Source organism: Camelus ferus, chromosome 6 (genome assembly GCF_009834535.1).
Source record: "Camelus ferus isolate YT-003-E chromosome 6, BCGSAC_Cfer_1.0, whole genome shotgun sequence".
Lineage (NCBI taxonomy): Eukaryota > Metazoa > Chordata > Mammalia > Artiodactyla > Camelidae > Camelus > Camelus ferus.
The window spans coordinates 40,635,881-40,651,896 of record NC_045701.1 but is presented as its reverse complement, the minus strand read 5'-3'; the positions used below and the strand labels follow the sequence as shown (position 1 = coordinate 40,651,896).

Below are 16,016 nucleotides of genomic sequence, written 5' to 3'. Positions count from 1 at the left end.
GTTCAGTAGGTCTAGGGTAGAGCTCAAGTATTTGTATTTCTTCCTAGTTCTGAGGTGATGCTGATGCTGCCTTCCAAATTCTTATAAGAATTTTTATTAACCTTTTGTTTTAGGAAAGAGAGAAATTACGTGAAGAAAAGAAAAAATATATGGAATACTTAAAACAGTGGAGTAAACCTAGAGAAGATATGGAATGTGATGATCTTAAGGTATAAGCATGTTTCACACACCTATGGAACCAGAGGAAATAGCCAATTGAGCAAATGCTTGTATTTAGAGTTCCATTGTTAGTATTTTATAACAAGCTTTGATAATGATTCTTATGCTGTAGAAATAGTTGGTCGTTTGTGCTATCCTTGATAATCCAGTAGCCTCTGGGGCCAGGCATGCTTGTTTTAGTTTTGGTTGATAGATTCTGCCTATCTCCAGAAGTTCCCAAAGTATCCAAACCAAACTCATTCATCTCAGTTTAAAAGGAACCATTTCTACATCAATAGAGGATGGATTAATTCTGTTCCATATTCTAAGGAAAATACTGCATTGAAGGCCTTATTGATGCAGCTAATGCCTTTACCTTAGAATCTAGGTTAGGAGTTCCCCTTAACTAGAAAATGTAGTCAGAAATACACTTCTGCCTAAAGCTATGTTGTTAGTTTGGTGAAGAAAAATATCCTAGAGACTGTGATTTAGTGAAGTGGGAATAAGGCCAGGCTCTATAATTTTAAAAGTTCCAAAGGTGATTGTGATAAACATCTAGAGTTGAGAACCACATGAAATAATTCTTACTAGGTAAAGAGTATATCATATCTGTCTTTTACAATTTTCTGTACTTAGTTCAAATATTTATATGAATTGTTTAATCTTGCAGGAACTTCCAGAACCAACGCCAGTGAAAACTAGACTACCTCCTGAAATCTTTGGTGATGCTCTGATGGTTTTGGAGTTCCTTAATGCATTTGGGGAGCTTTTTGATCTTCAGGATGAATTTCCTGAGGGAGTAACCCTAGGCAAGTGCTGTTGCTGTGTTACAGTTCACTCTAAAATTAGCAGCTTAAAGGAACAAATTATTTTCTCCCGAAGTTCTGTGGAGTCACAGGACCTAGCTGTCCAGTCTTTTCTTGGGGTCTTTCATGTGGTTACAGTCAGATAGCGACTGGAACTGGAGTCACCTGAAGGCGTACCTGGACAGATATTCAAGGTGGCTTCTTCACACACATATGCCTGGTGCCTCAGTGCTCCTCCCCACGGCAGCAGCAGCGCACTCCATCAGAGTGGCCTGCCCTCCTTATACACAGCTGAGAGTTCCAAGAGTCAGGAAGCAGAAACTGCCAGTCTTCTTAAACGCCAGGCCTGGAACTAGCCAAGCCTTTTTTCTGCCATATTCCATTAGTTAGGCTTGCTGGGATTCAAAGAGGTGAAGGAATAGACTCTTACTTCCTGAGGGCGGCATGGTATTTAAGTGCAGGCAGGGAAGGAATTGACATCAGCTATATTTGGAGACAAGGTATTCACACCTTAATTTTTTTTTAATTTTTATTTATTGATTTGTTTGGGGGGAAGGTAATTAGATTTTTTTTTTTAATGGAGGTACTGAGGATTGAACCCAGGACCTCATGCGTGCTAAGTATGCACTCTACCTCTTGAGCAATAACCACCCCCACCATAACTTTAATTTGTGATTCTGTTTTGCCTCTGCACTTACATAATTTTACTTTGTATAAACATCATTTATAAGAGCTAAATTAGAACAAAAAGGGCTTTAGATACCATTTTGGTTTTTTAGCTGACAAATAGTAAAATAATTTTCTTAATATCCAAATAAAGACTCTCAAAGACAGAATTATAATGTCACTCTTATTTTAATGAATTTATTCTTCAAGAGGGGTTTCAGATTCCCTCCGTTTCCTTTTATGAGCTGAGTGAGGCATGATTCATTGTGCCTTACAGATCAGGAAGGCCTAAATAGTGCTAGTTTAGATAAGAAGTTTTAGGTTAAGATGAATTAAATGAGAAACATTTATGACTTGAATACAATATGAGGATTACATCTAATGGTGACAGTTACCTCTTCTGTGCACTGTTTGATAAATAGTAATGTCCTACATAGCTTATAAGAATAGAGGGACAACAATAACAAATCCTTGGCATTGTTATTCAAATTAGAATAAATTATAATTTTTAATATATGCCTTAATTTGCATCTCAAATTGAAACCTAGATGAAATGTTAATCTACTAAGACTCATTTGACTTTCTTTGAATGCAGTGATTTTGGCTTATGCTTTTATTGTCTTTTATTGTAATAATTATAAAATACTTTTTTAATTTTACCTTGAATAATGCTTGGCTCTACTTTGATAAATGGGCACTTAAGAAAATAGTTAACAGGCTGTTGTTGATTAAAATGTTTATTATTCCAGTGGAGTTGTTTTTTCGCTACATGACCAGAACTTTAAATTCATTTTAAACATTTTATTCACAGAAGTGTTAGAGGAAGCTCTTGTAGGAAATGACAGTGAAGGCCCACTATGTGAATTGCTTTTTTTCTTCCTGACTGCCATCTTCCAGGCGATAGCTGAAGAAGAAGAGGAAGTAGCCAAAGAGCAAATAACTGATGCTGACACCAAAGGTCAGAGTTCAGTGTTACTGCTTGCTGGTAGTAGCTTTGTAGTGAAACTAATTTTTCAAGTTTTTTAAAAAATTAACTTGACTTTTACAGTTATACAGTATGATTGTTCAAGTTACTTGATTCTTGAGTCATGTACTAACAACACATTATCAGTTGCTTTATAAAAACTTTATTTTAATGTATCCTGTTTCTGATGACCTTAAAAATTCCTCCCCTCACCCCACCTATTCTATCTTGCTTTTTATTCCTTTAGATTTCATCTGTGATTTAGGAGCATTACAGATTTCACTGACTAGTATCTGTAGCTTCAAGAAACTACTAAATAACACTGATTTTTTTTTTTTGCCTGCATCTAAGGAAATACTTTAATTGTTGTTAATAATACTTTAAATTGAAAATACTACTACTATTTTCATTTCAAATCTGATAGTTTTTAGATCAGAGTTAAGTTTAATTTAATTTTTTACTTTCACTAATTAGTTTGAACTAGAAATTTTGCTCTTCAAATTCTATGCAGTTAAGTATCTAGTGTCAATGTGGTACATATTAATGTAGGAATAATGCTTGGGGAAACCTTTTTTTATTTTTAATACAGAGTATGTTCACTGTTTTATTTAGGATTTATCTCAGTTAGAGAAATTGTTAGGCATCTATATTAAGAGGTGGATATGACTTCCTGAATAATACTCTGAATTTTGCTACATATGTGATAGGACCATTAAACAATACTTTAGTGTATTGCATAAAAATTTACAATAAGAAATAACTATTTGGAGACATCTTGATAGCAGGATCTTAGTACAAAAAAATGGGACATTCCTCTATTCAGATAGTATGGTTGGCCTTAGATAATTTGAGCTAATTTCCTTTATGCCTGGTTGCTGAAGCAATAGGATAATGATGAGTATGTATCCAGTGTTGGTTGCTTTTTGATTTTACAGCCTGAGTTCAAGCAAAATATATTCTCTAGCTTGACTGCTAATCACCACGAGTCCCTTATCAAGGCCATTTTAGCAGTGTGATCCTCATTGTCATCTCAGACAATTTAGTTAATTAAATGTGACTCTACTAAAGGGAAGACAGGAGAGTAAATCCATTCATAAAATATCTAAAGATTTTCTAAGATGAAAAGTACCAGCACTAAAGATAGATTATCTAAGGTAGACAATGTAGATATATTCATTCTTTTAGCCATTAGGTTGTCTTAATGACCAGTAACATCACAGGGTTATTGACCAAATTCTGACCTTAATACAAGACATAAAGCTTTAATTCAGAATTGGAAGCAGGTGAATTTTGTAGTTTTGGAAGTCCTGATGACAAAAATTGGGGTCAAAAGGAAATTGTGTTGGAAAATCAGCTAGTGTAAAGGAGAAATACATGTAACTGTTGACGTTTGTATTGCCATTATATTTTCTACTCATGATTTGTTTGATCTGTAATTTTTATAGCTCTACTCCTGTACAGGATTGTCTATAAAGTCTACCTCTGAATAAGCTGGCCATTAAATAAAGGTTTTAATGCTCATTTTGAAACTATTTAAATGTTAGGGAAGGGAAAAAGACTTAGAATTTTTCACCTTTCTCTCACTTCCCTATTATTATTGGCCATGTTGTAAATGGTTATTTCTATTTGATTAAGAGCCCTGGACTGTTCCCCCGGGTATTTTTCATGTTTTCCCATCTCAGTAACAAAAAGCTTTTCCATAGTCTTCCTAAAAGCAACTGAATAGTCAAATGGGATTTTGAATATTCTTTTACTTCCTCATTATCTGGTCTTTTATTATATAAGGTGGTTCTTGCTATTTTTAGAAATGGGGAAATTGGGCAGAAGACAAAAGCATGAATTTATCATAGTGATGAGAAAACTGAGGTTCAGTAAGGTTATTTACTGATGATCACATAGATGGTAAGTGATCACATAGCTAGTAAGACACTATATATTTGTTGTTTCATTTAATCCTCATACCACCCTGTGAGGTAGATGTAATTCTTTTCTGCCTTTAACATATAAAGAAACTTAGACTTAAGGAGTTGAATTAACTTGCCCAAAGACTTATGGCTAATAAGAAAGTGATGGTATACAAATTCGGGCACCCTGGTCTAGATAGAGCCTCATTAAACTACATTAATATTGCTTTATAACATGGCAAAGAAGTAATTATCTGTCTTCAAGAACATCTGATTTCTTTGACCTTTAATCTCTGTTTTTATATCAAAACTTGGAAATTTTGACCAGTAATTTTTTAACTCTTACATTAAAAATATCAATTCCTCTCTTTAGTCTTATATTATGAACTTAAACACCCTTTGAAGTAGGGGGACAAGATCATCCTTCTTATGTAGAATAATCTTATGTAGTTGCTGAGATGTTGCTGTTTAGTATTGAAATTGTGTGTACCTAATTCTTGATAGCAATGATGATAAATGTATCTGTCTCAGGTAGTAATAACATATATGGTTCATCTTGATATGATGTACCAAAGTGATTGTCTCTCAGCAAATCCTCGAATTATATTTGCAGTTTCTTGAGTGTGCCATTTGGTAGATGATTGAGTTTAAGAATACGTATTTTAACATGTAAGTTTAACACAACTAAAAGTAAACTCATTTTGTTGGTTGTCCATTTCTTAAGGCCTTTATAGCCTTTGTCCTAGGAAACTATAACTTACTATGTGTAAAATGGGTTGAATGTGGTGATTGCTGCAAAGGAAGAGAGCCAGGACACTTGTACAGCTCTGCAACTAGGACTGTTACTAATTTTAGAGTGCCTATTAATTTTAAGTTTGTTAGGCTTTATATGTACAGTGAAAACTGAAACAGTTTTAGGTGTAATATTTCCCTGGTGAGAAAGAATATAATGCCTGTCATTTCGACTAGACTCATGGCCTGGTAGGAATAACTACCGCATACATGCAACATTTACTCAGGTCACTTCTCCTGTGTGGTATTACTTATGCTTTATATGCCATAAAATTGTCAGTGATTGTAATCAGTAATAATCCCAGGGCTGCCTTTTTCCTTTAGTGTAAAGGACAGCGGTTCTGTTCTCTAAGGTTCATTTTTTTAGCTTGTGAACTTTGGAGAGGGAATCATACAGTAGAAAGCTAAAGAACCACAGAACCAGGTTAGCCCAGTGATTTTCCAGCTCTAATCTGTGGAGTGTACAGGTTGTACAGGGATTCCTCCATTCTGCTGCAAGGTAGTTGGAAGGATGAATGGGCAGGTCTATCATCTCCATACCCTACGTTAATAAGGGCATCTTTTATCTCGTTTATATTAGTCTTCCAAGAAATATTTGAAGAATTTGAAAACTGCTGATCCAGACTACCCCTTTAAGAATAATGAAGCCGATTAAGTGACTTGTCTAAAAGCTACATAACTAGGAACTAGGGACAGGCAGAGCTAGAAATAGAATGTACATTATCTGACTCTTAATCTGAAGTGGTGTCCACTGTACTGTGATACAAAAGAAGAGCTTTTGTAAGCTTAAAGTTTTTTCATAGGTGACAATTTAATTTTTTTGTTATCTTTGTCAGGAATAATTGTACATTAAATCTTTAATTAATTATACACTAATTCTTAAAATACATTTGTGCCAGTAGATTTTCTCTTTAGTCCTATTTGTAAGCTAAGCACTATTTTCAAAGCTAAAACAATTTACTTAGAAAATACAGGAAGATCTTCCTACTGGTTCTTGGATCAGAGAGTTTTCAAAATGAAAGCAGGCAATTTAAATGAAGACGATAGATCTATGGTTAAGTGACAGTAGTGCTGTCTTTAAGTTCTTTTAGCTCTTTTTCTGTGCCGGTTTTGTGATGATTACAACTTTTATTTTGTTATGATTCAATCCCAACTATTTTTGAAAGATTGGGTATCTTCAAATAGATTCTGATTTTCAAAGTAGAATTTTCTAAATTTGTATTTAGCAAGGAGATTTGTTTTTCATTCTGAAGTGCATTTTACCATTTTTTTGGAATGTATGTGTGTCTTGTTGGTAACTTGAAAGTTGTCTTCTCTATGTTAAGTAAGGGAAAATTTAGTGTGTAGTACATGTCTTGGGATTCATAGTTTTAGGTGGAGACTGGGCAGAATGTGAATGATGCTTGTTGTACCTAGTGTTGGTTCTTTTGAGGTTCCTGAATTTTAAGCTGTTTGCTGTTTCTTTCATCATTTTAAAAGGGCATTATTCCCAAATATTCAAGCTTTGATTTGCACTAGAATAAAGTATTTATTTCCTTAAAGATTTAACAGAGGCTTTGGATGAAGATGCAGACCCCACAAAATCTGCACTGTCTGCAGTTGCATCTTTGGCAGCTGCATGGCCGCAGTTGCACCAGGGTATGTGTGGGTTTTATTTTTTTGATTGGCTTTTTATTTTTAATTTTATAAAGGTATATTTTACACTGCTGAGGATTTATTGTTTATATTCTAAATGACTATTTCCTTTTTAACAACTGTAGGTTGCAGTTTGAAAAGCTTGGATCTTGATAGCTGCACTCTTTCTGAAATCCTCAGACTACACATCTTAGCTTCAGGTGCTGACGTAACATCAGCAAATGCGAAGTACAGATATCAGAAACGAGGAGGATTTGATGCTACAGATGATGCCTGTATGGAGCTTCGTTTGAGTAATCCTGGTCTAGTAAAGAAACTGTCAAGCACTTCAGTGTATGATTTGACACCAGGTAAACTTTGCAAGTTGAAACTTGTGTAACCTGCTTACTTCCTACCCTCTTATCCTCTTATGCCAAGAAAACTAAGTAGCTGACGATAAGTTTTAGATGATATTCAGTTTTAAAAGAGAAAACAGTCTCTAAAAAAATTGTTGGAATTCAGATAGTACCTAGATTGAAACTACTGTTGTTACTCATATTAGCTTTAATTATTTATGGTTTTCTTTCTTTTTCATTTGGATTTTTTATTATTTTAGAAGTTTGTGGTTAGTTTACTACATCTACTAAGTTAAGTAAGATAAATGAGAATTAGCGAGCTTTCACCTTTATTAGCGAGCTTTCAATTTCATAAATGAGAATTAGCGAGCTTTCACCTTTAGCATATTAGTATAGCTGAGGCTGCTGAATTCTCATACTTGCTTGAATAAGTGAGATATGAGAAACAGTATATAAAATTAAGATGAAGTTGTTTTTCACTTCCTTTTTTAAATAAAAATTATAATGTACAAATCTATGGAATTTAATTTAATATGCTTATTTAAGAGAACATACAATGAAAGTAGAGTATCTTAATTCCTAACATTCATATAGTTTTAAAAAAATTTTATTGAGTTATAGTCGATCTAACGTTCGTATAGTTTTTGTAATTTATGGTAGTGCTTTTGTGTAGTCTTTTCAGAGTAGCAATTTGCCTATTGCCATTCTTTTTTTAATTCATGTGGTTAATAACTTAGTTTTGATATGAACTTTATACGTAATCCTAAAGATTAAAAGTTGAAAAATAATTCTTTGCAATTAGAAAATTTTTCATGTTTGTTTAACTAGTATATAAAATAGTCATTAGTATTTGAAATGCCTTGTATATCACATTACTGTTAAATTGGATTCAAAGTTACTTTTTTCCAATGACATACCATCAACATGTTTAATCGTGAGAGACTTTTCCCTATTTTTTGTTAAGCATTTTCACACTGAGCCACAAATTTAAAATTTTCTTGTCCTTGATAATCCATAAGTTATTTACCAATTTTTGACAGGAGAAAAAATGAAGATACTTCATGCTCTCTGTGGGAAACTGCTGACCCTGGTTTCTACTAGGGATTTCATTGAAGATTATGTTGACATATTACGACAGGCAAAGCAGGAGTTCCGGGAGTTAAAAGCAGAACAACATCGAAAAGAGAGGGAAGAAGCAGCTGCTAGGTGAGAGATAATTATCTCAGTTGTGCTGATAAAAGCTGTTTATTTCTTTGCATCTAAAACCATATTTCTCTTGTTATAACCTTTAATGAAAAAGAATATGAAAATGAATATATGTATATATATGCATGACTGGGACATTGTGCTGTGCACCAGAAACTGGCACAGTGTAACTGACTATACTTTAGTAAAAAATTTTTAAAAATAAAAAAGTAAAACCATATTTCATATTGGGCTACAATGTGGCATTGGCTCATGCTGTTTGATGGCTTTACTAAGAAATTACGAATAGATTACAACTACATTATGGTTTTGTGATAACATTTGGAGCATTTTTTATAATTTGATGATTAAAAGCAAGATACTAAAATTTAAAAGTATGGGACAGAACTATATAATACTTTATTTTAACTTTCAGAATTCGTAAAAGGAAGGAAGAAAAACTTAAGGAGCAAGAACAGAAAATGAAGGAGAAACAAGAAAAACTAAAGGAAGATGAGCAAAGAAGTTCAGTTGCAGATGTATCTATTGGGTATGGTTTGAATTACAGTGCTCATCTGGCTTTATATAAAGAATAAAAATCAGCATCTTAAACTCTGCAGTGCTTTCAAAATTTTTAGAAAAGTAGTTTTCTGTACGTATATAATAGTGTCAAAAAGCCTGTGAAGTTTACATATAGACAGTCCTCAGATACACATGTGTTATGTTAAAAAAAAAAAAAAAGTACTCCTAGGGAGTCTAGAACTCATTTTCTCATGTAATTGATGTTATAAATTATAATTTCCCAGAAAACTTTCAATAGGCTATTTTTAACTAGTTTCTAGCATTACCAGTAGTATCTCCCCCTCCACCAACATCATCACAGTTGTACACTGTTTCACAGAGCTCCTTGGAGCCTACTGAGGAACAGAGATGAGACAGGAGGTTTTGGTAGACGGTGTAGGGAGAGGATGTCAGCATCCTCTGTTGTTTAGTTAAATAGTTTTTAGTTACTTAAATAATTTAGTGACTGCCTAAGTATTTTATTGCATTTCCAAATATTGGAGATATAGATTAGCTTGGAAGACAAATGGAATTTCTCCATATTGCAGATTGCAAATTATATTCAAATTTAGCAGAAATAATCATTTTAAAATAAAATCTGCAAAGGAAGTTCTAAACAAAAATCTCAGTATTCCAAATTTAATGTATTGACTAAAGTTTTATTTATTTTATAAAAACTTTACTTATAAAAATTTAGTCAATACACTTTTGATTATACTTGCATGTAAAAATACCTAAGTCTTAAGATCATAGGTCACAAACTTGCAACAGCTGTATTTTCCAGGGCCATCAGTAACACTTTAAGGAATTGAATCTGGATGCCTTAAAGGAAGTTCATAGATATGACACCTAAAGCACAAAGGAAAAATAGTTAGACTTCATGAAGATTAAAGAACACTATCAAGAAAGTAAAAAAAAAAAACCAACCCCGAGAATGGGAAAAAAATACTGCAAATCACATATCTGATGGTTTAATATCCAGAATATGTAAAGAACTCATACAACTGAATAATAAAAAGACATCTCAATTAAAAAATGAATAAAGGATTTTAATGGGCATTTCTCCAAAGAAGATACACAGGAAGTGCACGAAAAGATGCTCAACATCATTAGTCATAAAACATGTGTTGGTGAGAGTGCAGAGAAATTACAATTCTCATACGTTGCTGGCAGGGATGTATAAAATGGTGTGGCTGCTTTGGATAAGTTTGGCAGTTCATCAAACAATTTAAACTGTGTGTTACCACATGACCAGCAGTTCCACTCCTAGGTGTATACCTAAGAGAATTAAGAATCTATGTTTACCCAGAAATGTACACATGAAAAAGTTCATAGCAGCATTATTCTCAATAGCCAAAAACTGGTAAAAACCCAAGTGTCTGTCAATTGATGAACGGACAAACAAAATGATATACTCCTTCTGTGTTAAATCCATGTAACGTTGTTTTTCAGCAGTAAAAAAGGAATGGAATTCTGATACATGCTACAATGTGGATGAACTTTGCAAACAATATGCTCAGTGAAAGAAGCCAGTCACAAAAGGCCATGTATTATGTGTTTCCATTTGTAGGAAAGGTCCAGAATAGGCAAATCAATGCAGAAAGTAGATGAGCAGTTACCAGGGGCAGTGGGGAAGAGGAAATGAAAATGGCTATATGGTTTTTCTTTGGGGATGATGAAAGTGTTCTGAAATTAGATAGAAGCAATGATTGCACAACCTTGTTAACATACTGAAAACCACTGATTGTACACTTGAAAATGGTGATTTTTTATGGTATGTGAATTATATATCAAATGTTTTTACATTTTATAAACTTCTGCCAATTATACTGAGGTATAATTGACATAAAATAATTGTATTCGTTTAAGGTGTACAAAACAATGATTTGACGTATGTATATATTGTGAAATGATTACCACAGTTTTGTTAATATCCATCACTTCTCATAGTTACAATTTTTTTCCTTGTGATAATTCAACTTTTAAAAAAGGAAAAATAGGGCATGTTATAGATCCCACCACTTTATATCTTTGTACTCATCTAGCCTCCCTCATTTACATTATCTCTCTGGCTTCTAAATACATTTGAGTTTGCAAAACTTGCTTTGAATGTAGAACATAAATGGTGGAATTTATTTCAAGTTTCATACAATGTTATTTTTAATTTGGACAACATAATGGATTAGGTAAAACATCCACATTGTGTTCATGCTGCCTAATAACTGTTTCTGAATTTGTCTAGTTCTCTCCTTCACTGCTTGTCTATTTATCTCCTTTATGCTCTGAGCCAAAGTCACCTCCCAACCAGCTACAATATTACAGCGGCCTCTTTACTGGCCTCCCCTCAACTACTTTCTCTCCCACATGATTTTCCACATAGCAGCCAGAGTGGCTTCTAATCATTTCCCTCATATCATTTCCTTTTCTAAACTCATCCTCTTTTTTCCCATTGCTTTTTGCATAATGTCCTACGTGGCTCAGTATGATCTAGCCCTGCCTTTTCTCATTCATATCTTAGATTACTTCTTTTTTTTTTTTTTTATGTTCTTCTATAGCTCCTTCCTTTTCTCTTGAGCTCAGTGCCTTTGCATATGTTATCCCCTCTGCTAGAAATGGAGATTTTCTTTTACCTGTCTGTCATCTCACCCCTCCCTAGTCTCCTTAGTCTCGCAGTTTAAATATCACTTCTGCAAGTAAGCCTTTCTTGATCCCTGACACTAGATTTGGTTCTCCTGGAAATGCTTTGGTAGCACTTTGAACTTCTTTTTTAGTATTTATTACATATTTCAATTTTACAATGGTTTATGTAATTATCTGTTTTCTCTACAAGACTGTAAACTGTGTGTCATCTTGCTCACTACTTCTGAGCATAATGCCTGGCACTTTACTTAGGCAGGCAATAAATACTTCATGAGTGGAATTATATATTCTTTAATAAATAAAATTTTTATTTTTATCTTTAAGGGAGGAAGAAAGGGAAGATTTTGATACTAGCACTGAGAGCAAAGAAATAGAGCAAAAGGAACAAGATCAAGATCAAGATACAGTCACTGAAGATGAAGATGACCCAGGATCACATAAAAGAGGCAGAAGAGGTAATACAGAATTTCTTAAGGGCATGCTTGCTTATTTTTAAACAGGCACTTTATTAACTCACTATTCTGAAATAATAGATTACTTCCATTTGTGATTCCAAGGTGTGTTTGTTTTTTAAGTGCCCAGCTCATAGCTTTGATAAGTTTTTTAAGTGGTGTTATGAAATTACAGTAGTATATTTATGATTAGGTCTTTATTCACATGTCATTTATACTTTAGAGAAAACAGACAATATTCTTATCTCTTTAATGGGACAGTTTCTCATCACTTCCAACTTTTGGTTGGTCACTGAGTTTTGTTGAGTTTTTATATTTACTACTTTATGTTAGACCAAATAGAAATTTTTATTCTATAACATAACTCATTCAACATGCATTGTATACCTCTTAGACGCTAGAGATACAAAGATCAGTAATGCTTATAATTGGTGTCATATTGCTGAGAATGGAAATCTCTGCTTCCTTAAGATAATTTCATAACTTGCTAGATCAAAGGAAATACATTTTTTGGAAGCTTCTGAGGATCTCTTACCATCTTCATTTGGTAACTATTAAAGGAGATCCTTAAGTTTATTCTGTTCCTGTAATTTAGATAGTATCTTTTTTTCCCAACATTATTTTCTAAATGATTATTAGAAGTAAACAGAAAACATCCTGCCTCATGGAAGCTATATTCTCTGATTATGATGCAGTTGATTTAGAAACCCAAAACAAATAAACTTCATGTTATTAGAGTTTTAAAACATATCTCTAAGTAATGGGTCAAAGGAGAAACCATAATGGAAATTAGAAAATATTTTAAACTAATTAATATTGCATATTAACACTTGTTAGATACAGTCCCTCTTCTTAGAGGAAAATTTACAGCTTTAATACATGTTAGGAAAGAAGAAGGCAAATTGAGCTAGATATTCATTTAAGAAGTTAGAGGTAGAAACTAGAATAATCTCCCCAAATATAAGGAAACAACAGATATGAGTAGAAATTAATAGAAAATAAAACCGCAGTAGAGAAGAACGACAAAGCCAAAAGTTTGTTCTTTGAAAAAAGCACAAACTAGACAAACTTTGGTTGCAACTGATTTTTAGGAGGGTGGGGGATCACAATGAACCAAATTAGGACTGAAAACGGGAGTAACATAACTACAGACAGAGAAGAAATTTGAAGACAAGGGGATAACATGACAATTTTATAGCAATAAATTAGAAAATAGAGTCCAAAATGAACAAAATCCTAGAAAAATGGAAATTATAAAAATAGAGTAATGAAAAAAAAATGTGGATGGTCTTAAAATGTTAAAGATCTTGAATTAGTATTAAAAGCCTTCCTATAAAGAAATTATCAGTTCCAGGCAACTTTATGGTGAATTCCACCAAATTTTAAAGAAGCAAGTAATTCCAATCTTGTACAAACTCTTTCATGCAAAAAAAATAGAAAGGAGAAACATTCCCCAACTATTTAAGCAATTTGACAATGACTGAAACAAGAGAGAAGTCTAATTCTTCAACACAGCACAGAAGGCCAGGCAGGTCACCAGGAATCCAGGCTCTTTCTGTCTTGTTGGTGCTTTCATCCTTAGGGTTTTGCTGCCATCCTCAAGTTCCAAAATGATTTATCACCTTGTCTCCATTCTAGCTAGTTGGACGAGGGGAAGAAGAAAAAGAAGCACAACCCAGAGGTCACATATAATTCTTTTGCTCCCATCTCTTTGACCAGAAGTTTCTAATGTAGCCATGCTTACCGGGGAAAGAGGGTCTGGGAAGTGCTGTCCTTCTTTTGGATTGCTAGGTGCCTGCTAACAGTTAAGTGCTCTGTTACCTTAAAGCAGAGGTTAGTAAACTACAGCCCACTGGCCAAATCTGCCCTGCCCCCTGTTTTTATGTAACCCATGCGCTACGAAGGGTTTTTACATTTTTAAATAGTTGGAAAAAATTAAAAATGGAATAATATTTTGTGGCATGTGAAAATTATAGGAATTTCAGACTCAGTGACCATAAATAAAGTTTTATTGAACATTGTCTATGGCTGCTTTCATGCTACCGTAGCAACGTTGGGTAGCTGTGACAGAAACCATATGACCCACACAGCCTAAAATATTTAGTAGCTAACCCTTTATAGAAGTGTTTTGCTAACTCCTGCCTTAGAGGAAGGAATGAATCTATGTTGCAGAATAACTAACAGACTCTGCCACACTCTCCAGTATGGAGATGGAAGATTTTTGTGTGGCCCCTTATATTTAAGTATACCAATTTCTTTTCTTTTTTTTTTTAAAGATGAAATTTTATTGTTTGTTTGTTTGTTGTTGTTACTGGGGGGGGTGATCAGGTTTATTTATTTGTTTATTTTAGACGAGGTACTGGGAATTGAACCTAGGCCCTTGTGCATGCTAAGCATGTGCTCTACCACTTAAGCTATACCCTGCCCCCTAAGTATACCAATTTCTTATTAACATAGTATATTAGTCTATTCGTGCTGCCATAACAAAATACCACAGACTGGGTGGCTTAAACAACAAATTTATTTTATGACAGTTGTGGAGGCTGTAAGTACAAGATGAAGGTGCCAAAAGGGTTGATTTCTGGTGGGGCCTCTCTTAGCTGGTGATAGAGCCTTCTCACTGTGTCCTCACATGACCTTACCTCTGTACCCACATGTGGATAGAGAGAGTACTTTGGTCTCTGTTCCTCTTCTTTAAAGACACCAGTCTTACTGAATTAGGGCCCCACCCTTCTGAATTCAGTTAACCTTTATTACCTCCTTAATGGCCCTGTCTCCAAATACAGTCACATTGGGTTTAGGACTTCAGCCGATGAATTTGGGGCTGGGTTGGGTCAGTGGAGAAGCAGGGCGCATACAATTTAGTCCATAACATATAGTAACTTGGGGTACCTTGTATTTTTTGTAAGGAAAATTTAGAATATGCTAATGGTGATCAAATGTTGTTTCAATTATAGGGAAAGGGGGGCAAAATGGATTTAAAGAATTTACAAGGCAGGAAGAGGTCAACTGTGTAACAAGAGAGCCTCTTACTGCTGATGAGGAAGAAGCTTTAAAACAAGAACACCAACGAAAAGAGAAAGAGCTCTTGGAAAAAATCCAAAGTGCCATAGCATGTACCAATATTTTTCCCTTGGGCCGTGACCGCATGTATAGGCGGTATTGGATTTTCCCTTCTATTCCTGGATTGTTTATTGAAGAAGATTATTCTGGTCTCACTGAAGACATGCTGTTGCCTCGACCTTCATCATTTCAGAATAATGTACAGTCTCAAGGTCCTCAGGTATCCACTAAAACTGGAGATTCTTTGATGTCTGAATCTACCTCCGGCACTGACCAAGGTCCATGTGATGATTCTGTGCAGCTGCCAAAACCAGTGCATAAGCCAAATCGGTGGTGCTTTTACAGTTCTTGTGAACAGCTGGACCAGCTTATTGAAGCTCTTAATTCTAGAGGACATAGAGAAAGTGCCTTAAAAGAAACTTTGTTGCAAGAGAAAAGCAGAATATGTGCACAGCTAGCCCATTTTTCTGAAGAGAAATTTCATTTTTCAGGTAAATTTTCAGTGAAACCTTTTTCCTTTATTTTTCTTTCCCAGTAATCTCTGGTTCAGGATTAAACAGTTTTCAAGCTATTAGAGCTATATTGAAAACACCTTCTCTTTCATTTGGACTATGTTCTTAGTTCCTAAGTTAGGGAAAGTTTGCCAGTTAGAGAAATAAGGTTTTCTAGATTCCATTGGGTTCCAGTTGGATTATGAGAAACATATCTAGCAATATGAGAAGCTATATATTCTTCCTGATCTCATTTCTTGATCAGTAGACTGAATACCCAAGGTACTAAGGTTACCATCAGTTTTTGAGACCCAATAGTGAGTG

The 16,016-nt window shown here is 34.2% G+C and overlaps 1 protein-coding gene across 3 annotated transcripts in view; it reads left to right on the top strand.

Annotated features, from left to right (window-relative positions):
- The window catches only part of BAZ1A (bromodomain adjacent to zinc finger domain 1A), a 76,947-nt gene that overhangs the window by 44,504 nt on the left and 16,427 nt on the right, over positions 1-16,016 (top strand). For 2 of the 3 annotated variants that reach the window (XM_032481864.1, XM_032481863.1), the window contains exons 10-18: positions 114-209; positions 869-1,007; positions 2,482-2,628; positions 6,873-6,968; positions 7,091-7,315; positions 8,341-8,506; positions 8,922-9,035; positions 12,011-12,141; positions 15,096-15,692. In XM_032481864.1, coding sequence (XP_032337755.1) covers positions 114-209; positions 869-1,007; positions 2,482-2,628; positions 6,873-6,968; positions 7,091-7,315; positions 8,341-8,506; positions 8,922-9,035; positions 12,011-12,141; positions 15,096-15,692 — 1,711 coding nt within the window. The remainder of the gene's footprint in view (positions 1-113; positions 210-868; positions 1,008-2,481; positions 2,629-6,872; positions 6,969-7,090; positions 7,316-8,340; positions 8,507-8,921; positions 9,036-12,010; positions 12,142-15,095; positions 15,693-16,016) is intronic. The other variant, XM_032481865.1, reaches the window with a different exon arrangement.